This window comes from Octodon degus, unplaced genomic scaffold (assembly GCF_000260255.1).
Source record: "Octodon degus isolate 3935 unplaced genomic scaffold, OctDeg1.0 scaffold00004, whole genome shotgun sequence".
Classification (NCBI taxonomy): Eukaryota; Metazoa; Chordata; class Mammalia; order Rodentia; family Octodontidae; genus Octodon; species Octodon degus.
In genome coordinates, this window is record NW_004524580.1 from 23536470 (window position 1) to 23561507 (window position 25038).

Genomic DNA, 25038 nt, shown 5'->3' on the forward strand with positions numbered 1-25038 from the left:
ATAACATCCCAAGCAAGGGATCAAAGAACAGGGCACCTGCAGGAGAAGCTGTTATCTGCTGCCTTGAATCCCAGCTTGCTGGGATTTACAAGTGAGAGACCGCAGCTCTCCTTGGGCTCTGGCTATTGCTCCTTGTTCCCTTGGGACATTAGGCTTTTGTCTCATATCCATATTTCTATAGGAACTCTCCAAAGGAAAATGGGAAGCACCCCGAAGAACAGACTCAGCACTGCCTCTCACCCCACACAACAACCCATCCAACATCCTACACTTCCCTGGGGCCTTAATGTTTTTTGTTTGTGAGCAACAACAACAAAAACACAAACCCCTGGTGTTATTAGTTATCATAAAAAAATAAGAATACATCAGAAAGGTGCTGGGGGTAGCTCACAGATCAAAGCATTAAGGAAGCCCAGGAGGACACCGGAAGTCTCTGCTGAGCTCCTCCTTGGAGCACTGCACAAAAGCCACCTGTCCGGACACCTCTCCCCTCCGCCTTCGGGTCTCTCCGTGCCCCTTCCAAATGCCTGTGGGAAAATCTGTCTGGCCCAGAGTGGCTTAGGTCTCCACAGGGAGTGGGTAAGATCACAAACTACAAACCCCAACCCCAGGGGCTGTTTTCAAAACCTGACAACTCCACCAGGTGTCACCATAGCTGATGTTTACTTCAATCACCCATCTATGTGAGCTTCTATTTTGCAAATGCATAAATGACAAATCTAGAAGAAAAAGTGGCACAAAAAGACAATGGCTTGGTCAAACAAATTTTAATCAAGTTAAGAGGAGACAGTCCAAGTGCAATTCTGAGAAAAGCCCTATCTCACAGGCTGCAAGGCCGTCTTCACTTGTAAGGTGTAGAAGGTGGGACCCACGCCTGAACCTTCCTTCTAGTGGTGGAGTACGGTACGTACTGCTGTGGAGTGCCGCTCACGTTGAACTGATGTGTCTTCCAAATGAACTTTCGGTCCGTGGGGGGCTTGGTTGTTGGAGGGTCGTCAGTCATACTGTGAAGCCAGCGATGCCTTTAGGAGAGGAGAGAAAGCCACCAGTTAGGGAGAGGCAGTGCACACATGGAAACCCTGAACTACTTTGTTGCTTGGGTTCAAGCTTTAATTCCATCACTCGCTGAACTTCTCTGTGCCTTCGGTTGCTACAGATAGCATATGGATCTAGGGTGGTAAACCAGACGCAGGAAATCAACCGGTGTTAGCCAGTAGCTGGCTGCAGGGGCACAGCTGGAGGCCAGCCTGGGGAGCTGAGGCAGAAGGACCAGGCGTGTGAAGCACTCACTGCAGTTCATAAAATCTAGACCCCACTAGGTTGAGGTACATCAGTACTTTATGTCCCTCCAAGAGAGGAAACAGGCTTCCAATTAAATTAGCATGGACTACTGCCTGGAGCATGAATCCTAACTATAGATGTAAAGTGTATTTCTGAGCTGATTAAGTACAGCATGAACACCGGACGTGAGGGGCGAGTTCTGGGCGTTACCGGGCTCAGGTTGCTCTGGCTTGTGCCCCTCTCATCTGACACCTGTAAGAATCCTGCTGGAAAGAAGGTCTCTGCATGTAGCTTTCACTCAAGCTGAAGCGTGAACACTACAGAATAGTAGAGTTTGCTGTATCCAAATATTAAATCAAGGCTCTATATTAAGTGCTTAACAATTTAATTTGAAAGCACGTGTGACGGCAAGGGCCAGACATCTGGCCTTACAATGGAAAGGGAGGAGATCAGTAAGGATGCTAAGGACAGAGAAGGGAGGAACCAACGCTGAGAGACAACAGAATCAAGCAGGAAAGGATGGGGAAAGAGTTCACAGCAATCTCCCACGACCAGCAGCTCCCAAGGCTGAGCCAGGAAGAAGCAAAGGGTGAGGGGGCTGTCCACAGAACCGCTGCTCCATGGAGAAAATATGGACACCAGTCGCAGAGGAAACAGCGCCAGTGAAATATGCAACACTAAAGGCAATGAGAAAAACTTGGGATGCTAGGGCCGGGCACAGTGGCCCACGAGGACTGCCATGGACCCTGTCTCACAAAACCAAAAGCAACTAACCAACCAAACAAACTCATAATACTTTGCAAGCCTGAGAAGGTTTGCTATCAGTAACTGATAAACATAGCCAGGAACCTGGCTAACACCACTCAGAACAGTAGGTGCCTGCTACTCTAATTGAGACAAAGATAAACACAGCTCCAGAGTGATCTGGTATGGCCCAAAGAAAGAAACTGCTTCTACCAGCGGGGCTGGCGTCCACCTCAAACCCTCCAGAGGAAATGGCTGATGGAAGAAGTCACTGGAATGACGGCACAGAGGTGAACAGCCAAGCAGGGTGAGCCCGGGCACTGCACCAACACCTCCCTTCACCTGAGTCTGTACAAGTGAGAAAGAAGACTACCAGGCTAACTCCACCAAGACCTCTGGAGCACCACAAGGTGCTCACAGAACCACGGCCACAGCTTCTACACCCCTGCTGCTGTTACCTAAGTGAGGAATGGAAGAGGAGAAATAGAAAACGCCTAGGTAAAAGATAACCTACATCCTCACCACCAGCGCGTGGGCATGCCCGCACTGCCTCACAGCCTCAGCAGCAGCTGTTGCTGTTTCTAGGAACAGCTGTGGGCCGGGCTGAGGAAGAACCTCTGTGCTCTGGACGTGTGCCTCCCCACCGGCCCAGTGTGTGGGTCTCTGTACCCGAGAAGTGTCTATTCAGACCACTGGCCATTCACGCGCTGGTTCCGTTTTTTCCTTCTGCAAACTTTTCTGAGTTCTTTATAAATTCTGGATGGTAATCTTCTGTCAGATGAAGAGCTAGCAAAGATTTCTCCCATTCTGTACCTGTCTCTCTGACTGCTTTGCCATGCAGAAGCTTGTGACATAATCTCATGTCAGTTTCTGAGCAGCCGGAGTGCTGTCAGGAAACTATTGCTTGTGTCTACATCTTGAAGTGTTTCCCTGGAGTAGTTTCAAGTTTCAGGCCTTACATTAAGGCCTTTGATCCATGTGGGGTTGATTTTTGTACAGGGTGAGGAAGAAACAGGAGTCTGGCTAATTCAATCTTCTGCATATGGACAACCAGTTCCCCTGGCATTATCTGTGGAATCACATGGAAAATAATATGGAAGCTCCTCAGAAAAACAAAAACGCACTTCCACGTGATTTAGCTAGGCCACTCCTGGCATGCACCTGAATGAAGTGGAGTCCGCACCCTGGAGACAGCTGCACACTGCACTTTACTGCGCTCCACTCACAATAGCCAGGTTATGGGACCAGCTTAGGTGGAATTTGATTCTGCTGAAGAATGAAATGATATCGCTTGTAGGAAAACAGATGGAACTGGAGGTCTTCACACTGAGCAAAGAGAACCAGATGCAGAAGGACAAGTACCGTATGCTCTCTGTCACATGTGGAGATGTGAACAAAAATCACACACCCACACACACACACACACACACACACACACACACACGTAGGAGCAGGACTATTATTCAGGGAGAGGCTCTAGGGAAAAGGGAGAGAAAAGATCAAGGAAAGATAGTTGGGTGACTGGGTACGATGAAAACACAATATATGCATGCACAGAAAAGTCAAAGTGAAAGCCATAAATTTGTAAAATTTATGAATTCATATTTATAATTAAAACATTTAAAAGTTCATGTTAAACTTTTTTGTTTGAGACAGGGTCTCCTTATGTATAGTTCAGGCTGGCCTCAAACTCACGGTAACCCTCCTGCTTCAGCCTCCTGAGTGCTGGGATTACAGATGTGCACAACACCTAGCCCCATGTTAAAGATCATTTTTATCATAATATATAAAATCTGAAAATGTTTATCCTAGCAAGGTTATGGGTAAGTCAGGGAATGTGCAATTAGTAATCTAAACTCATTATGACAGTTTAGAGAGCAATATAATAAACCAGATGGTTTGTAATCTGCTAGGTGAATATTACCATCTGTTATTATTAAGGGCAAAGAGACACAGCTGATAGATTTCTACACCAAAGAATTTTATTTGCAAAATACACTTTCTACTGGGCTATATGAATCCAACTAATTATAAAGATATTAATGTGCTAAGAGTATTGTCTATAAAACTGCTAAGTCTGGCATTAGGCCCATTTCAATCTCATATCACTGCTACTGTCTTTATAAAGGGCAAAATATAAAATTACTAAAACGATAAAGTCAGTGCGACTGCAAATAAGGAAACTGGTAAAAAGCTACCAATATAAAAAAAGAAGGGCATATATAACGAAAATACAGAACATCGTCGTGGAGTCTATAAATGTATTAGACTTGTGTCAAAATAATTGAAAAAGATATTAAATCATAATTACTGTAATCCCTGTGTATCAAATGTATTCAACTACAGAATGAGATAAATTTAACAAATTAAGAAACCAAATATAGTTCATTAAAAGACAGCTAGCTTGAATCTTGTTAGCATAGTAAGCTGTTATTTAATTAAATGCAATATGAATCAAAATCCCCATGGGATTCTTCCTCAGAATTTGATGATATAATTCTAGGCTTCTGCTGGACTCTATCCAAAGTAATGTTGAAAACTTGTAGCAATTCTGAAGGCTGATATTACTAGGCATTAAAATGAAATCTCAAAAGTTAGCATGGTATAAAAATCAGTACAAAAGTACAATAAGCAGAACGAAACTTCCAAAGTAGACTAAAGTATGCATAAGGTAAGAAAGGTATTTCAAATCATTGGAGAAACTAAAAATTTCTCAATGTATTAGGATAATTTTGTTGTAAAAAATAAAATAAAATTTAGATTTCCCAAGTCATATGTCAAACAGATTTTAGATTTTTTTTCCCCATGAGATACTGGGGATTGCTTCAGGATCTTCACACTGAGCTACATCTCAAGCCCTTTTTATTTTGAGACAGGGTCTCACTAATTCCCTAACTTGCTTACATAGGGCTTGAACTTGTTACCCTCCTGCCTCAGCCCCCCAAAGTCTGGGATTACAGGTGTGTGCCACCACTCTAGGCTGATTCCAGATACTGTATTTCTGAAATGCTCAAATACAACATGAATGTTTATATTAATTACATATATTGATAAAGAACATGAAAGTCCATTTCTAAGCTTAATATTTAAAGTAAAAAGTATAAACAAAACTGATAGATTTGGCTTAAGATATCTATGTTCCAAAACATGCAAACGAGGGCTGGGGATGTAGCTCAGCAGCACAGCACTTGCCTGGCAAGCACAGGTTTGAGCTTGATTCCCAGCATTGGAAAGAAGGAAACAAAGAAGCACGCAAACAAGCTGAGTGTGTGCAGCACTTGGGAGGTGGAGGCAGAAAGAGCCCCGCCAGCCCAAGGCCAGCCTGGACTACCCGGAGCCCAAGTCCAGCTGGAGCTACACAGTAGATCCTGTGCAGAATAAACAAATAAATTAAATTAAATATTCAAGAGTAAACGCTAAAAGAAACAAAAAGATTCATTTGCCATTGTGAATGACAAAGAAAGGGTCAAAGATCCAATAAAAAACTGGACAAAAGGTATCAAGATAAGCGGTAAAAGAAAAAAATTACAATAATAAACCAAAAAGTTTGAGAAATTAAAATTAAAACAAGACAGGAGTGGAGGGCACTGCTCAGTGGCAAAGGCCATGTTCAGCATGCAGGAGGCCCTGGGTCTAACACCCAGCACCAAACCAAACATAAATTTTGCTTGCTAATTTACGCAGGTTTTCTTTTTTAAACAATATGCTCAACATTGGTGAAGTTAACGAGAGATCAACAGTCATATACTGTGGAATGCAATTACCCTGGGAGTGTAAATTAGCATAACCTTTTTAGAAGGCAATTTGGCAATCAGTATTAAAAAACTTATAAAGCACTTATGCTTCATGTCATAATTTTAACTGCAGGATCTGCCTCACAGAAATAAGGTAAAGCACTTGCCTAGCATGTCCGAGGCTCTAGGTTCAATCACAGAACCACTAAAAAAAGAAAGACACATGAGCAAATGTTTATGAACAAGGAGGATGTTGAGCACAGCTGTATTTATAAGAAAAATGGACAGAGTAAATCCAAGAATGAAAGGCTACATGCATGTGTCACTGTAAATTAGAGAATGTTTTATGACTTGAAAAAAATGCTCACAATATGTTCAAAAGCAGACTGCTCACTTATTTTTTTAAAATAAGACTTAAATCATGTATAAATCATGGGCCTCATTTGAAACACTTCACAAACATGAACCCACTTAATTCCTACAATAATTCTAGAGGTAGACACTATCTTCCAATTTAATAAATGAGGACACCAGGCAGCAAGTATTTAAATAACTTGCCCAAGGTAGTGGACTCAAATCCAAAACACCTCTGTGAAAAGTCCAATGATATTACTAAAAAAGCAAAAGGTCAAATATGTACAGAAAATGAGATCAGAGTAACACATCAAAATGATAACAATGGCCAGCCATAGTGGCACATACTTGCAATCCCAGCACTTTGGAAGACTAAGACAGGACAACTGCAAGTTTGGTTCTAACCAGGCAACTTACCAACTTAGCAAAACTGTTGCAAAATAAAACAGAGCTGGGGACATAGCTCAGGGCGAAGGCCCAGGGTTCAACCCTCACCATGGGGGTAGAAAAAAGCAAAGCAAAAGGGCTGTTTCTGTTTGGTAGAAACAGGTTGTGTTTATTTCCTCTGTTACTTATGAATTTTCTATAATGAACATGCATTACTTTGTAAGTAGAAAGTCAGTTTATCAGAAAGAAAAATTCTGCTAGCCACAGTGGCACACACCTATAATCCCACACTTAGGAGGCTAAGGCAAGTTTGCCATAAATTCAAGGCCAGCCTCGACTGCACAGGAAGACCCTGCCTCAAAAAAAAAAACAAAAAAAAGAAAGAAAAGAATAATGCTTCTAATTCAAACCATGTGCTGGGAACTGTTTTAGCACAGCAGCTGGAAAAAATACACAATAAATTAAATACACAACAGAAGACGAGGCACAGGCAGGCAAGTGCTACAAGCAAAAGAGCTAGAGAAGAGTGTGTGAGAGAAGGGAACGGCGCCTTTGGGTTGAGTGAGTAGCCCAGGGGCCTGCAGGAGCACTGGAACACAAGGAAGACCAAACCAGCAAGGCACAAAGCTGTGGGTGGCTGAAGGCCAGAAGCCAAGGTGGCTGAGCCTGAGCCGGCGAATCAGCAAAGGTAGAGACCGCTGGGAAGGCTCAGATCAGCCCGCCAGGTCTCGCAGGGCAAGGAAAGGCTCGAGAACTTCAGGCTCACTATCAGGGGAAGCAGCTGAAAATTCAGAGCAGAGACAGACATTGTAGAAAATACATTTTAAAAGAACGGCTCGAGGGCTGTAGAGATAGCTCAGCGGTCTATCCACCTGTGTAGCTAAGTACAAGGACCAAGGTTTGATTCCTGGTGCTGCATGCCACACCAGCCACCAGGAGTGCTGGGGAGGATGAAACAGGAGAAGCACTACGAGTCCAAGTTGTGTGGTGAGCCCTGTACCAAATTCATGAGAAAATAAATAAATGAATTAACGCCTCTAAGGTGTAAGGTGGCTCTGTGGTAGACCGGTGACTAGCAGGCTGGAAGCCAAAAAAGAAAAAAGAACTCCTGGAAAGCTAGGGAGACAGGTCACTGTGGGTCCAGGACATCACAGTGACTTGATGGGGGTCACAGTGCGTAAGGATAGGACCAGTGGCTCTGTCACAAGCACTCAAACTGACTGAGAATAAATAAAGCGGGCATGGTGTCCCCCCCTTGCAACCACAGCACTGTGGAGTTGGAGGCTGAGACAGATCAGTGGCAACTGGGGCGCTAGACTCTGCCTCACAGAAAGAACTGAAAAGGGTGGGACTGGAGCGTAATGCAAAGACCCTGGGTTCAATCTCCAGTAAAGACCCTAAAAATAAAATAATAATGATAAAAAACTTGCTAGTAGACACCAGAAAAAAAAAATCTGGGCTGACCTTTAATTCTCTGGCTTGAGTAAACAAACAATTTAAGTGCTTAGGAACATTTTGCTTACAGAATTACTGTGCACCTATTCGCTTAGCATTTGAAGATTGGAAAAAAATATATATTAAATTTATGAATGTGACCTAAAACACTTAACAGATTGTAATTAACTAAATTTGCAAATGGATATAACTATCTGGTGGAATTTAATCCTATTAGAATTTATCAGACATTCATCAAAGAACAAGAGGAAATAATTATACTTTATGCAAAAAGTATTCAATTTACTAATCCTGTTATCTTATTTATAAACTGAACTTCAAGGCTTAAGAAGAGCTACATTTTAAACTTTACAGTGGTAACAAACAGGGTATTAACTTTAAATCCAAACTGCCATTAATCCTTTCTATATAAAAAAGCTCCCAGACACTAAAGGACGCCACTGCCAAGCTGGCATTCAGTGCGGTGGGAAATGCCGTCACACACTAAGGGAGGAGGGGGGGAGCAAGCCGCAGAGCGCTACGCACACTGTACACGCGCACCATTCCGCCTAATTACAAGCTTTCTTCCACAGAGGTGGGGACCAATACACGTCGATCTCCTCTCCTCACTGGAAGCCTTTAGCAGAAGTCCCTCAGTGCCAGTAGGGTGGCCTGCTCCTGCAGTCCTGGCTACTTAAGAGGCTGAGGCAAGAGGATCTCTTGAGCCCAGGAGTTCTGGGCCAGCCTGGGTAGTATGGAGCGACCCTGACTCTGAAAAATAACAAGAAGCCACGCTCAGCAGCACACATCTATAATCCCATCTATTGGGGAAGCTGAGGCAAGAAAATCACAAGTTCAAAGTCAGCCTGAGTAACCTAGCAAGATCCTGTCTCAAAATTAGAAGAAAAAAAAAGAGCAGGGAAAATTAGACGAAACAAAAAGCAGGGCATGGGGATGTAGTTTTTTGTTTTTTTTTTTAATTGAGTTAAGCACTTGATGTAATTTTTTTTTAATTTATTTATTTGTGTCTGTGTGGCCAGCTCAGCCCACCAGGGGGCGGGGGTGGCATGTGGTGCTGGGGGATTGAACAGCGGTCCCTGTGCTTTGCTAAACTTGTTCTAAGTAGGTGCTTTAGACCACTGAGCCATCTCACCAGCCCTGGGGATGTAGTTTAGTATGAAGTTCCTAAACCAACAGCAACAACAAAATATTTCTTCTCTAGGCAAAAGCAGACCCACAAATATTTGTTGAATCAGTGAATGAAGGAATTAGATTTTAGCTTCTTACAATCAGATTTTTCCTCAGTGCAGGGAACCCAGGGCATGTGGTAGGCAAGTGCTCTACTACTGAGGCATACCCTCAGCCCAGAAAATATATTTTAATTATAATTATAAAAATATGTCACTAGGGGCTGGCCAAATAGCTCAGCAGATTAAAGCACCTACAAGCAGGTGCAGAGGCCCAGGGTTCAATCCCCCGGGCCTGCTGTGCTGGCCCCGCCCCCGGGGTGCGCAGAGACAGCAATTGAGACAGGGCATGGTGGCGTGCACCTGTAATCCCAGCTCTTGGGAGGCTGTAAACAGGAGGATCACTACGAGTCCAATCTAATAGTGAGACCCTGAACACCCTATAGACTCTTCCCTAAAAAAAAAAATCTAATTAATTTTTTAAAAAAATGTTACTGGGAATTGAACATAGGCCCTTTGCACTGAACTACACTCCCAGCCCAATGGTACCCTACCACTGAGCCACATCCCAGCCCTTTTAATTTTTTATTTTGAGACAGTCTTGCTAAATTCCTGAGGTAGAACTCAAACTTACAGTCCTCCTGTCTTAGCCTCCCAGAGGGTTAGGACTGCAGGTGTGCACCACTAAGCCCAGCTTACAAGGATTGCTTTAATAACATGGGAAACTGCTTGTAATACCAGTAAGAAAAAGACAAAATTGTATGTAATATGAACACAACTACCCTGGAATGCTCTAAAAGCACTACACAGGGAATCAGGACATGGGTTCTTACAGGGAACTATGTCAATCTCCCTCTCCTGCCAGGATCTTTCTATAAAAGTGTGTTTACCTGTGGTACTGGTGAGTAAGCCCAGGTCTTTGTGCATGCTAGACAGCCATGTCATCATATTCTTAAGGACAGCTTCCGCACACGTTCCTGGGCTGCAGAGGACCACAGTGCAGTTGTGTCTATTGCGGTCCTTCCTCCACCACCCGTGCAGCCAGCACAGCCAGCCTCCCCTTCTGGAAACATGGGCCTCTCACCTTTCCTCCTGCCCAGCTGGTCACTACTCACTCTTCTTGACCAGTGCAAGCTGCAGCCTAAGCTTCAGACTCGCCTGACAAGGCTGTTCACCAGGGTGCTGCCTCACGAGCGAGCCTCCCCCCTCCCCCACTAGCCTTCTCTTCCCATGTCAATGACTCATGCCACTGCTAACACCTACGACTCACTCCTGACTCCTGTCACCACCACCCAAGCGCCCTTCTGCCATCCTTCTCTACAAAAGCTCCTAGAACATATCAACTGAAAACTACAATGTGGCTAAGCATCCTAAATAAATTAACTTCACAAGAACCAAAATACTGGCTGTGAGTAGTGGTGCACACTTGTAATCCCAGCATTTGGGAGGCTGAGGCAGGAGAACTACTGTGAGTTTGAGGCCAACCTGGGCTACATAAGTGAGACTTCAAGGCTGGCCTGAATAACACAGTGAGACCCTGTCAAACAAACAAACAACAAACAAAAAGGAGCAAAAATATTAATCAATCTCACCCTGACCCTGGAAGATCGTTCAGGGATAAAAGTACTTTCTATTCAAAAGAGAAATGGGAAGGGAGGGGAAAAGGAAGAGAAGAAAGGCAGGAAGGAAAAGGAAGGGAAGAGGCCCTTCACATACGCTATTACTTTAAAAAGAATATATTTCTTGAATAATTGAGATTAATTTTAATACATTAATAATTGCAAAGAGATCAGCACACCGCACAGAGCACACCTGGTGCTTAGAAATAAACAGAAGGTGCCCCCAAGTGGGGAGACAATACATAGGCAGTCAAAAAATCTAAGCCACTTTATTCTTTCAAAAATTTGATTCAAAGTAATTCAGGGCTGGCCAGACAGCTCGGCGGACTACAGTGCCTACTTCAGAGACCAAGGTTCAATCCCTGGCATGTTGTGCCAGCCCCGCCCCCGGGGCGCCTTGAGACAGCTACTGAGAATGGGCGTGGTGGCACATACCTATAATCCCAGGGTTTAAGAGGCTGAAAACATGAGGATCATCACTACAAGTCCAATCTACATAGTGAGACCCTGTAGACTTTGTACTAAATACATTAAAAAAAAAAGTAATTCCAAGTCCCAAAACTTTCTATCACAAAAAGTATGCCTTTATCTTCCTAATGTAAGTGAAAACAATAATCTGACAATGTCACACATGAAATAGCTCAACTTTTCTATCTTTATATATTCAAAAACCTTTTTACTTTTTCAAGCATAAAGTAGATATTATTGATCTACTTGATTTTGTTTGGGTTTTTTGAAACAGGATCTCACTATGTAGCTCAGGGTGGCCTCGAACTCACTGAGATGCCTCAGCCTCAGCCTCTGCTGTGTTGAGATGGCAGGCTGCACGACCACACCTCACCTGTGTACGTGGTCTTTATGTCCCTAAATCTCTGCACAGGTGAACTGCCATGACAGGACGAGGAAGCCCTCTGTGCTAACCCTAAACAGAGGGCACACAAAAGTAACATGAAATGGCGTTTGGTATCCACTAAACACTCGCCCAGCTGGCAGTGTCGCTCAGCAGCCGAGCACATTAGCATGTTCAAGGCCCTGGCTTCCATCTCCTGCACCTAAAAGAAGACCAAAACAAAACAAAACTTGCACGGGATTAATATTCAACCCAATTAATCAAATTCCTGAGTAAATTAAAATCCTACTGGCCGGGCTGGGCCAGAGCAGCCCAAGATAGCAGACTTTGAGGATCGGGCGTCAGATAAGAAGCACACAGAGCTGCTAAATGCATCTCTCATGCACCCCCAGGGGAGTTTAATGAAGTATTCAATGATGTCCAGCTACTACTTAACAACAACAATCTCCTCAGGGAAGGGGCAGCTCAATGCAAGAAGAATGTACATACACATGCAGACTCTAAGAAAGTGAGGATTCTGGAAGAGGGAACGAAAGCAAGGGGGCAGCCCTGGCCCCCAAATGGACACAGCCACACGTGCATCTGCCCAGTATAACATGGATCAGTTCACACCTGTGAAGACAGAAAGATGTGAAGAGCAGGTTTTAATTACAGAGCATGGGGATCTGGGTAACAGCAGATTTTTAGATCTGAGGAGAAAAATTTCCTTTCAGTTTAATCACTTATGGAAAGAAGCAAGTGACCCCCATCTGGAGGAAATAGATGGAAGTCTGAAGTCTTGGAGAGAATCCTGTGACAGTGCTTTATGAGCCTATGTGAAAGATCATTATTCCAACGGCTTCTGTACTGTATATGCTAAAATTAGAGATGGGCAACAGACTATTATTGCATGTATTGAAAGCCACCAGTTCCAGCCTAAAAATTTTTGGAATGGTCGCTGGAGGTCAGAGTGGAAATTCACCATCACACCACCTGCAGCCCAGATAGCTAGAGTGCTCAAGATTCAGAATGAAGCCCAAACTGCCAAGGAGTTTATTAAAATCATAGAGAGTGCAGAAAATGAGTATCAGACAGCGATTAGTGAAAACTATCAGGCAATGTCAGACACCACATTCAAGGCCTTGCGCCGGCAGCTTCCTGTTACCCGCACCAAAATCGACTGAAACAAGATACTGAGCTATAAGATTGGCAAAGAAATGCAGAATGCTTAAAGGCCGACTGTGGGATTCTTCTGTATATGGAAAGAGAATGATTCAAAATGTGGTCATACAATAAATAAGTGATTTATAAAGAAAAGTGTTGGGGAGATGGCTCAGTAGAATAAGTGCTTCCCTGGTAAGCACAAGGGCCTGAGTTCAGTCCCCAGTTCTGGAAAAAAAAAAAAAAAAAAAAAAAGTGCTATTTTGCTAGGGCTTTCAAACTTAACAGATTTTCTAGCCTCATGGCTACATCTACTTGTAAATTTTTTTTTTTTTCTGTTTTATGTTGGAAAGAGAGAGATCTATCTTAGAATCATTTTACTGTGTAGATAATTTTCCTAGCCATGAAATCCTGCTACTATTTAGGTAATATGTTCAGTACTTTTTTACCCCTGTGCTTCCGAGCACTTGTGTTACTTCAGTGGCTTCTACTGATCCAACAGGTAAAGAGGCTATGCTGTAAACTGTAGCTAAATGGAAGATGCACTCATCTTTTTCCATTTGGCTGCTCTGATCATCATTTACATCTCATAACTGTTAAAGTTTTGCATTAGGGTCTTTCAGTTTCATTTGGGTGGGAGCAAAAGAAATATTCTGAGAATTCCATGATAGCCAGCTTTTCTGGGGGCATTTGTTTTAAATCCAAAGACTTGAACCATTTCCTGCACAAGAACATGTTTGCTTTTTTGGGGGGAGGGAGTTCTCTCATTGTCTCCTTCCCTATTGTAGGTATTGACACCTGCGTTTTTAGAAGAATTTTACCCATTTACATTGTTTGTGTGTGTGTTTAAAAACTGCTGACATACTGTGGATGTAGTAAAACTTGAAAAATGCAGTGTTGAAGGAATCATGGGTATCTTGTCCTTGTCCTTTATTGCTTTGTAGCAGGACTGTACTATAAGCAAGTGAATCAAACAGCTCTATAAATCACAAAAATTAAAACCAAAGTGAAAAGAGTAACTTCCAGGCAGTAGCTCTCTAATGTAACCTGTTATTTAAGGGCATACCAGTGCTTTCTAAGTAGGATATAAATCTTGTTCCAAATTACTCTTTTGTAGTCCTGTCTGCCAAGAACTCAAAAGTAACTGTGATATAGCATCCCTTCCCAGGTGTATTGGCAGGTGAATGTATGATCCCAGAACACAGCGGTGACAGAAATATGATAGGACAACCGATAATGGTGGATTCATTTATATTGTTTACACTTCTATGACCAGGCCTTAAAGGGAGGTCAGTTTTTTTAAAAACCAAGTAGTGTCTTCCTATTTCCAGGTACATGTTTTTTAAAAAAAAGGTGTTTATGCTTCAGCTTTGTTTTTTGCTCAGTAATGCAGTCATGCAAGAGTCTGTTTCTAAATGAAAGCTGTGCTAGTCTTTTTTTTCAAATAAAATGTATTTGTATTATTTGTCATTCATACTATCCATCCATCATACCATACTATCTTCTGTATCAGGTAGTCCAATAGAAATATACCTGTTTTGTTCTAAAAAAAAAAAAAAAAAATCCTACTGCTGAACACACAAGAGAATAAATGACAGGAAAATCAAGCTATTGCAACAAAAATACAGGCACTAAATCATAGTCTACAGCTAAAGTCACTCAGCGACCTTGGAGAGCAATCCAGGCCTCATCCCCACCATGCACGCGTGAGCACATCGCACTCAGCACGGCGGGTTTCACCGCCCAGGTGAACAGCTCACGGGCAGAGCACTGTGCTTGCTTTGGACAGCAGGCCACTGCCCATCTGAGATAGTCACCCATGAGTGGACTTAGCGCTGTCCCACTGGCTACTGCGAGAGTCATAGAAGCAAAGGCCTAGCTGTGCATGGTGTAAGCACAGGCCTGCAATCCCAGCTACTCAGGAGGCTGAGGCAGGAGGGCTACAAGCTCGAGTGCACCCTGGGCAACTTAGCAAGACCCGAAGTCTACATAAGTTAACAGTACCTAAGTAAAAAGGACTGGAGGGGGCTGGGGAGATAGCTCAGTAGGATAAGCGCTTGCCTGGCAAGCTCAAGGTCCTGAATTCAATCCCCGGTTCCGCCCAAAAAAAAAAAAAAAAATTAAAAAGGACTGGAGATGCAGCCCAGCGGTGGAATTCCTGCCTAGCAGGTGAAGCCCCAGGTTCAATCCCCAGTCCTGCAAAAAAACAGCAAAACCCCAACCAAGCTAACAAAAAAAGGCAAACCAAAACAACCAAAGAAGCAAAGTCCTCAAGGCAAGACAGACAATGAACTCATTTTCCTATGAGATTTCTCATTTCCCCCCCCACAGGGGTGGGGTGCGGTGAAGTCAGGAACTTGGTCACCTTTCTTGTCTCTGCTTCAGTGAGTGCAACAGGGAGGACAGCTATGAGCACAAGGCCTGCCTGAACTCAAGAAGACCCTGTCTCAAAAAACAAACTAGGGCTAGCGATGTAGCTCAGCGGCATAGTGCCTGCCTGGCAAGGGCAAGGTCCTGAGTTCAAATCCCAGTACCAAAAAAGAAAAGGTACAAATATGAAAAAGAAAAAACTAGAATGTAACCTGTGGTACAGAATGTGAACCAGAGGTACTGGTGTGGGTACATAAATCATTACAGGAATACACCTGAGAAATGTAGGGGATTCGGTTCTAGATCCCTATAATAAAACAGGTATTGTAATATTTGTTCTAAATAAGCCAAATTTTGGTTTCCCAGAGCATACAAAAGTTACATTCCAATTACTCTGTTCTCTATTAAATGTGCAACGGCACACCTAAAAAAATGTATACACTTCAATTTTAAAATCTTTTCTTGCTGACCAGTGTAAAGGCTGGGTTGGCTGCAGCTGCTTCTGCCTCTGTCTCCCCCTCACTCGTTCATACCCCCAACTCCGTTTTCCCCTCTGCTGGGGACTGAACCTAGGGACTCCTATTCGCTAAGCACACACTCTTACCACTGAGCTACACCCCAAGCCTAGCAATTTCTTCAAATAAAACAACAATGAAGTTTGCCACCTTGACTGATTCTGGTGAAGACTTCTCTCCAGCACTCGATGCTACCTGCCAGCGTTTTTACCCACAGCAGAATAACCTCCAATCCTCCAAACTGGCTGCTCTATCAACCCTGGATGTAATCTGCAAGTGTTCCACTGCATTTCAGCAGCACCTTCACGGGCAGGTTCCACCTCACCCACAAGAAGAAAGGCCTTAAACATGAACAGCTTTCTTTGCTTTGAGATGAGTGCACACTGTCACACTGAGCTGAAATTTGAGTAACAAAAGAACCAATGATAAGCCAGATGTGGTGAAGCATGCCTGTAATCCCAGCTCTGTAGTGGCTGAAGCAGGAGGACCTTAAGTTTGAGCCAGGCTGGGGCAACTCAGGGACTCAGTCAGATCTTGTCTCAAAATAAAAATTTAAAAAGGGCTGAGGTTGTAGCTGAGTGTGAAAGCCCTAAATTCAATAAATAAATGAACAGATGAAAAGTTTGATAAGTAATGGGATGTACAAACTTTAATATATCACCGCACAAAATGCTAATTAACAACAAAGAGAAAATGAATTCCCTTTAGAATGGAATAATCTTCATTACAAAGGAACAAAGCAGAATCAGATGCCGCTTTACTATGACATCCTTGTCAAAGATGCATTCTGAACTAAGTCAGGAGGACACTCCCACAGACCCACATGAGGGTCACTCTGTGACACAACTGCCGTGTCACCTTCAGAAGGATCAAGGTCACAAAAATCAAGGAGATGCAGAGGATCCAATCCAGGGTGACGGAAACTAGACCCAAAAGGCTGACATGAAATATGTGACTCTCGAGGGGTCAGCGAGATAGCTCAGGGGTCTAAAGCACCTGCTTAGGCAAGCTTAGGCAGGACGGGGACCCCTGGTCAATCCCTGGCACCAAATGCTGTGCCAGGCCCACCCCCAGAGTGGGCTGAGCTGGCCACAAAAAAAGAAAAAAGGAAGAAATGTGTGACTGTCTTGCCAAAAGGACACTGTCGTGACATGCGCTGTACGGCCCAAGGACAACTATGAGTTACAGGCACTTGAGAAACAGCGGGCACAACACTGTGATCTTCCTTCAGCTTCTTAAAAGCAGGAGATGACATTTCATGTGAACAATGTCCTCCCTTTACCATGAAGTGCTGAGTTTCCAAGTGTGTACAACGGAAGGAACCTGAGATCACCCCAGTTTCTACTCAACAGAGTCTAAAACTATTTCTGATTGGCTACAAGAAAATGTCACAGTCAAGCTAATAATTTCTTTCTAATTCGGGGAAAATTTTCTAGACCAACTGGAAAAGGTTCTCTAGTCTGATTTTATATCAACCATATGGAATTACCTCAGCAATCTGTAAAACAGACTACTCTGCTCTCAAACAGTTCCATCAAAAAATGGAGATGAAATAAAGTGCATTTAGAATTTCACTTCAAAATATTCACTCTGATGGATGCAGCGGCAATGCAGCTGTAATGCCAGGACCCAAGAGGCTGAGGCAGGAGGACTGCTGTAAATTCAAGGCCAGTCTGGGCTACACATTGATGTCAAGATCAGCCTGAGCTATACTATTCCTTCTCAAAAACAAAAACAAAATAAAACAAAGAACTACTGTGTCAATGTAATAAATTTTAGGTTAACTTATTATGCAGCCATGGTAACTGAGAAACTCTTCTTTCAAGAGAAACACCAGACTGCCCTACATGAAGACGTCCAGTAAGCGTGCAGTGACGTGACCAGCGCCCAGGCAGACGCAGCACGGGTGAGCTTACCACTCGGGCGGCACCATGCTTCCATCCACATCCCAGAATGTGTTCTTGCCGTTCATTTCTGTGGTGTACATAACCCATCGGTGACGGCCTGGAGGGAAGATGTCAGGAAGTAAAAAATCGTTTTCCTCAAAGCATCAATGCATAATAATAGCTGGAAGTCATCTTCTAGGAATTCAATGTGCTCCTCCACAGAGCACCATCCAAGTAGCAGCACAGACAAACCCAGTGGGTGGGTGGCATGCTTACCCTGCCAGGGACTGCAGGGCGCACTCCCTAGGCAGGCTCGGGCCCTGCCCCAGGGCTCGGCCAGGGTGGAACTGAGCCCCAGAGAAATGTGTTCCCAGCTACTCAACGTTTTCAGAAAATGCCCCTCCTGAAGCAAGGTGGGAAAGCACTCACAGAATCATAGTTGAATTCTGTGCAAATGAAGAACCACCTCTCATCCTTTTGGTTGTCTGTGAATTATACATAATAAGAGAACATTATAAAGGTAGGCTAAACCAGGCTGGTGGCCCATGCCTGTAATCCCAGCACTTGGGAGGCTGAGACTGGAAGATCACTGGGAGTTCAAGAGCAGCCTGGGCTACAAAGTGAGCTCAAGGCCAGCCTGAATTGCAGAGTGAGGCCCTGTCTCAAAAAGACAAAAACAGAACTTTTTTTTTTTTTTTTTAACAAAAATATTTGGAACTGTAGGAAGCCTAACCACTATTTACAAAACTAAGTTTCTTTTCTTCCTTTCCTTTTCTTTGAGCCAGGGTCTTAGTGTGCATATAGTTTAGGCTGGCCTTAAACTCATTAAGTACCCAGCATAAAACTCTTTCTATTAGATTCTTAAACTGGGTGAAGACCTAGGTTTCAATCAGGTCTCTGACACTACTATACTAATCTCACTGTATAGTAGGTAAATTTTATTAGCCTCAGTTTCTGCATCTATTAAAAATGTATGACACATTGGGTCAGCCAGATAGTTCAGTGGATTAAAGTGCCTGCTTAGGCAGACCAGGGATCAGGTTCCATTCCCCGCCTGCAGAACCGTGCCAGCCCTGCCCCTGGGGTGCACTGAGACAGTGACTGAGACTGGGTGTGGTGCTGCACCCCTGTAATCCCAGCGCTTGGGAGGGTGAAAACAGGAGGATCATTATGAGTCCAATCTGTGTGGTGAGACCCTGGAGACCCTGTACTAAACACATGAAAAATAAATAATAAAAAAGATTATAACCCAACTATAAACTAGTGAGTAGGGGAAGGGCTCATAAGTCAGGCCATGACAATAGAACTTGGCAGTCATGGGAGAGCTGGGCCTTAATGATTTCACACTTAAAATATAAAGTCAAAATATTTAAAGGCCATATTCAGACAGCAATTCCACTTTCAAGAATTTCTACTTAAATACTTAAAAAGGGCTAAAGATATAACTCAGTGTGAAAGCCCTGAGTTATACCTCCAGTATTATCAAAAACAAAAAATGTCAAAGACAACTTAAATGTCCCTCCATGGTCAATGGTTTGAAAGAGTAACAGTTCACCCATACAGTAGAATATTGTGTTACTATTTTGAAAAATGCTACAAATCTAGGTGTGGTATAATCCCAGCACTCAGAAGGCTGAGGCAGAAAGATCAGAAGCTCGAGCCCAGCCTGTGCAAATTAGAAACTTATGAGGGCTCTGTCTCAAAATTAAAAACTGAAGACTGGGCAAATAATTCTTTGTTTTCTCCCTTAGATGACAACTACTTGTTAGTCATTGATACTTTTCATCTAATCAAGAACTTTTTAAAAGAATCATTTTATTATAATAAAAATAAATGCATATGGTAGAAAATTCAAAAAGGTAATAATACTATTTATTGAGCACTTAATATGTTCCAAACACTAGACAAGTACATCTTTTTTTTTTTTTTTTTTTTTGCAGAACCAGGGATTGAACTGAGGCCCTTGCGTTTGCTAGGTAGGTAAGCGCTGATTCTACTGAGGTATCTCCCCAGCCCAAAAAGTAGTTCTTAACAGGAGACACAGCATCGTCTAACGGCATTTTTGGTTGCCCACTTGCAAGGGTTTTAGTGATCACTACACAAGCACTAGACAGCCTCTCACAGCAAAGAAAGATCTGGAGCACAGTGTTAGCACCAGGCTGAGAAACCCTGCCATTAGGATAAATTCCTCCCCCTCATTTGCATCCCACTCCTCCCAGCAGTGCTAGAGAGTAGACTCACAGCCTCTGGGCGCGCAAGGCAAGTACGCTAGGGCTGAACTCTATGCTCAGCCCTCATTTATTTTTTCATCCATTTTTATGAGGGGTGTTTTCTAGACAGGGTGTCACACGTATTTCAGGCTGCCCACCTCACTATGTAGCTCTAGCTAACTGCAAACTCATGGCAATCCTCCTGCCTCAGCCTGTAATCCTGACTGTCAGGATTACAGGCATGAGCTACCATGTCCAACAACCTCATCTACTTTTTTTAACATAACTTCATCAGGTAAATATTATTAGTGTACTTTATAGATGAGGAAACTGAGGCTTAAAAAATAAATCGTTAATCAGGTCACGGAGGTATAAAGGAGAATACAGAATGCTAAATCCGCATCATTTGTTCTACTCCAAATTTCTTGTGTTTCCTTCTAAAACTTAATACATACACAAAAGTGTGCATTTTCTGCCACTGAGGACACCAATAAATTTTTTTTTTTTTTTCCAGTGAGTTCAGGCTGGTCACTATGTGGCCCAGCTGGCTTTGAACTTGCGGCAATCCTCCTGCCTCAGCCTCCCCAGTGTACAGATTACAGATGTGTGCCACCATGCTCAGTGAGGATATCATATAATGTTTATCCTACAACTGGAGTTTTGTTGTTATATATACACATTTGAATTTTTTCTATACAAAATACATAGGTTTATATCATTCTTTTTTTCCTGGTACCAGGGATTGAATTCAGGACCCTGCGCTTGCCAGGCAGGCGCTTGTTCTACTGAGCTATCTCCCCAGCCCAGTTTGTATCATTCTTAACAGCATCAAAGTATTCTATAAAAAAAGATGTAAACTGAACATTAATGTTGCTTTAGAATTTACCACTAAAATATTGCTGAAATTGATAATCCTTGTGAGGATATTTGTAGAAACCCCAAGACAAAGGTTAATGTAAATTTTAACAACTATTATCAAAGTGTCAAAAAAGATTATATTGCTTTATATATTGCTATACCTTTATTGATATCCTTGTGAGGATATTTGTAGAAGTGCCAAGACAAAGGATAATGTAAATTTTAACAAGTATTATCAAAGTGTCCTCAAAAAAGAGTACACTGCTTTATATACTGCTATGCCTTTACCGACACTGGAATTTGTCAAGTTGAAAAATACTTCAAATTCTGATCAGTAAAACAAAACTAAACTAAACAAAAGATAATACTTTCCTTTAAGCTGCATTTCCGTTATAAGTGAGGATGAGCATTCTTAATACCTTCTTCGCCTTTTTTCCCTGTGAATTTTTTCCTATTGACTTTTTCATCCTTCCCAAGTGCTTTGCAAGACCTCCTTGTACAGTATGAAAAACACTCTTGCCAAATCCCAACCCCGATCCAATTATCCTCACCAAAAGTACTGCACTCACCAAAAAATTGCTTGTTGTCCTCATAGTATTTGTTGCCATATTTGTCCTCTCCCACCAACGTTCCGATCTTCACATCATTTGTCCTGTGAATGTCCAAAAGAAAACGCGTGTCAGAATGATTCGTTGCTCAAAATGCAAGCAGAGCAGAGACTGGGATTCGACCCCTGGCACCCCATGCCCAGCCGGCCCCAACCCGGGCGCACTGAGCCGGCCACCTAGACCGACCCGGCTGGTGGCACAAGCCTGTAATCCTGAAAGCAAGGAGGATCGCTACGAGTCCCAGCTGCGCAGTGAGACCCCGTACCAAATACATTTAAAACACACACACACACACACACACACACACACACACACACACACGGAAACAGGGTGAAAATACCAACTTTCAGAGACAAACGCTGCTGTAACAATTAGAAAAATGAGAAGACGCAGGCCAGGGGCGGTCCCCGGCTGTAGGTCACCAGCGACTATGGGGTCACCACGAACTGTCACCTCCAGCTAGGGCCTCAGCGATTAAGAATCGGCTTCCGGGTTAAGAACTGGAAATCTTTATCTCCCTGACCCCCAGGAGCACGCAGACAGGTCGGGCGAAAATGAACTGGCCCAACTGACGAGCGAGCTTTCCGGCCGCAGGACGACTTCTCTCTGCGCGCCATTCCCGCGCCGACCCGCCGCGCAGTCAGCACAACCGGCCAGGCAGGGCTGGGCCGCCCGGTGTCCTTGACCCGACCCGCGGGGTGCCCAAGGGGACCCAAGCCCGGCTCCGCTGCGAGGACCAGAGGCGCCGGTCTGTCCGCAGAGACCACGAGCACAGCTCTCGCCACCTACCTGAAGAAAGCCCGTAGATAGCCGCGGAGGCCGCCGTGCCCACTGACCTGCTGCAGCCCGCGCTTCAAGACCTGCAGCAGATCCATCTTGGCCCCCAGGCCCCGCCCCCCGGTGCACCCGGGAAAAAGCACCGCCCGGAAGCGGCCGTTCAGCTGCAAGGAGCCCGGGCGCGGAAGGTTCCCACAGCGCGCGTGGCAGTAGCTCTGCGCTTGCGCAGACAGGCAGTGCTCCCGCTCCTACGGGGTGGGGCTCGGGGTCTCCAAAATAGGTACGGTTACACACCCCGGAGAGAGCGAGGGCGCTGTAGAATTAAGCGTTTTCTGAGTGTGCAGGGATGAGGGAGAGACTTACCCGAACAGGCATCTCGCTTTTAAAAACTCCAGTGTTTTCCCTGTAAAGGGATTGGTTCCGCCTGTGAGCCCAGCATTCGGGAGGCTGAGGCAGGAGGATTGCTGTGAGTTTGAGGCCAGCCTAAACTCCATACTCAGACCCTGTCTTTAATAATAATAATAATAATAATAATAATAATAATAATAATAATAATAGCAACTATGATTCTTCACCCATCAGTTGGACTGTCGTCATCTCTTATCTGTGCTTTCAAACTCCATATCATTTCCTTAAAAGGTCAAGATTTGTAACCTCGGCATTTTTCTCTTACTTAAACAGGTTGTCCTAGGTGTCTGTAAGATGGTTTTATTTTTATTTTTTCTTTCTAAGGAATCTTTTATTTATTTGGTACAGTGGCACCCGGTTTCGGTGGCGGGCACTGCCGAGGTTTGAACCCAGGTCCTTGTGTTTGCCAGGTAGTTGCTTAGACCACCAAGCTGTCTCCCAAGCTCTGCAAAATAGGTTTAAATACAGAAATACAATATTATTTCTACAGAGATCAAGTGATGTGACTGCACCCTGAAAAAGACTCAATTTTGTGAGTAAATCTTCAACCTCAGAAGTTCCACTGCCGGCATAAATTCCCTTTTAAATTATCAATTGACTGTTCAGAATCATGTTGCATTTGAGTCAATAATGCGCTATAATTTAAATGCAATTTTCTGTTTGGTTTTAAATTCTACTTGAAATATTCCAGTGTATAAGAAGTCTTTCAAAAACATAGTTTTAGGCTGTGAAATAGCTCAGTGGTCTAAGCACCCGCCTTGCCCCGGGTTTGATTCCCCGAGCCTGCTGGCCACCACCTGTAATCCCAGCCACGGGGAGGCTGAGACAGGAGGAACGCTATGAGCTGCAAAGCGAGACTCTGTACCAAATAAATAAAAGATTTTTAAAAATCAAAAACATAATACCGTCTTCTCACCTGAAAAAAGTAGTCATTGTTTAACATCATTTAATATCCAGCTGGCAGTCAGGATTACCTGACGTGACTAGTATTTTCTCCCATTCCATCGATTATATTTTCCTTTTGTTGACTATTTCACTCTTGTTGCCTGTGCCTTTGGGTCATAGCCGAGTAAAACACTGCTGAATGCTCTGTGACAATGGCTTCCCCTTCGCTTCTAGGAGTTCTGTAATTTCAGGTCTTCTATTTCAGGTGTTGAGTGCATTGGAGTTGTTTCTGTAGCCAGCCTCGCAGGTAGCTGTCGCAGGTACAGGCCTCCCTGCGGGCCCGCAGCAGCCGTTCTTGCAGAGGGTGGCCTTTGTCCAGGGTTTGCCTTGGCAGTCTTGCTGCGGATCTCCTGGGCAGAACCCTCGGGGATTTTTTTCTGGGCTCTCTATTCTGTTCCACATTTATTTTTATTTTTTTCAAGAGAAAGAAACACTAAAACCAATGACACAAAATTTCAAACCAAGGTAGGAGAGCAACAGTGGTTAGTTCTGGGCTGCCCAGGTAGCTCAGTGCACTAAAGCGCCAGCCTAGGAGGAGCGCAGCGGGACGGGGTTCTATCCCCGAGGGCCGTGCCGCCCCGCCCCCGCCCCCGCGATTGAGATGGAGCGTGCTGGCGCGCGCCTGTAATCCCAGCGTTGGGAGGCTGAAAGCAGGAGAAATACCACGAGTCCAATCTGTGTAGTGAGACCCCGTAGACCCTGTACTACTTACATTTTTTTTAAAAAAGAAAATGGTTAGTTCATTGCTTATTGTTATCTGCAAAGTAGTTGCTCAGATTACAAGATATAGGCTTGAAAAACTGATCAAACTACACAAGCACAAGCCTTTCTGTTCTATGAACTAATAGAAATTAGTAGTATAGCTGTCTTAACTAATATACATATATATTTATATACATATATACATATGTATATATATGTAATTTTTCCATCCAGCTTTTCTCCTGTCCCCCATCCCAGTTTCTCTTTCCTTTTGAACAATTTCTTCCTATTTTCCAATATCTCTTATACATTTTGTATCTAATTTACTCTTTCAGCTTCTTCTTTTTTTTTTTTTTTTTTGCATAACCAGGGACTGAACTCAGGGCCTTGCACTTCCCAGGGAAGCACTTATTCCACTGAGCCATCTCCCCGGCCCCTCTTTCAGCTTCTTACACTATGGAGAAAATACTACATTTACACAAGTGAGACATTTTTACACCTATAAGTATGTTCTTAAGCTGTATCCATTTACCCATAGAAGTCTCAAATGCATCCTTCTTTATAGCTGAGTAGTGCTCCACTGTATAAAAATAACACATCCGAACTCTGTATGCTGGTATCTGCAATCTAAGCCACTACTTCAGGGACAGCAATGTGTAACACAAAAGCCATGCTTGAATACCTCACATCTTAGTCTTCTACTGTTTGTTTGGTACTGTCTCAAATGTCATACTAATTATTCCTATACTCTTTAAGATTTTTATAAAAAAGAGATAATATTAAAAAAAGAGACAAGAACAAAAATTTAAGGTTTTTGGAAAGCGAGTGGCAATATGCAACCACATGTCCAGTCCTGCATGGCCGTGTCTGTTGGCCTGAGCAACTGATTTAACGATAGATTGAACAGTGCATCAACCATTGTTGGTCAGCTGTTCTTGGTTTGAGGGCTGTGACATGTGCATTGTTGTGTGTTGCCTTGTTTCTGACTTTTGTTCTTGCTTTGCTTTTACTTTTCAAGATAAAATTAAA

General features: G+C 43.5%; 1 protein-coding gene and 1 pseudogene across 1 annotated transcript; one reads left to right on the forward strand and one right to left on the reverse strand.

Annotated features, from left to right (window-relative positions):
* Positions 1 to 838: 838 nt before the first annotated feature.
* On the reverse strand, positions 839 to 22088 carry Ndufa12 (NADH:ubiquinone oxidoreductase subunit A12). The gene is made up of 4 exons (XM_004623794.2): positions 21967 to 22088; positions 21139 to 21221; positions 17532 to 17619; positions 839 to 1022 (listed from the first exon to the last, which is right to left on the reverse strand). Exons 1-4 carry the CDS (start codon positions 22050 to 22052, stop codon positions 842 to 844), a joined length of 438 nt encoding a protein of 145 aa, XP_004623851.1. The 5' UTR covers positions 22053 to 22088; the 3' UTR covers positions 839 to 841.
* Positions 3331 to 12825, forward strand: LOC105742308 (annotated as a pseudogene).
* Positions 22089 to 25038: the final 2950 nt, after the last annotated feature.

What these genes read in the sequence shown, in the direction of transcription:
- Ndufa12 (XM_004623794.2), bottom strand. Translation starts at nt 22,052, where the DNA reads ATGGATCTGCTGCAGGTCTTGAAGCGCGGGCTGCAGCAGGTCAGTGGG. An exon ending in TATCTACGGGCTTTCTTCAG is followed by an intron (nt 21,222 to 21,966) that starts GTAGGTGGCGAG and finishes GGACATTCACAG; the next exon opens with GACAAATGATGTGAAGATCG. An exon ending in AGCATGGTGCCGCCCGAGTG is followed by an intron (nt 1,023 to 17,531) that starts GTAAGCTCACCC and finishes CCTCTCCTAAAG; the next exon opens with GCATCGCTGGCTTCACAGTA.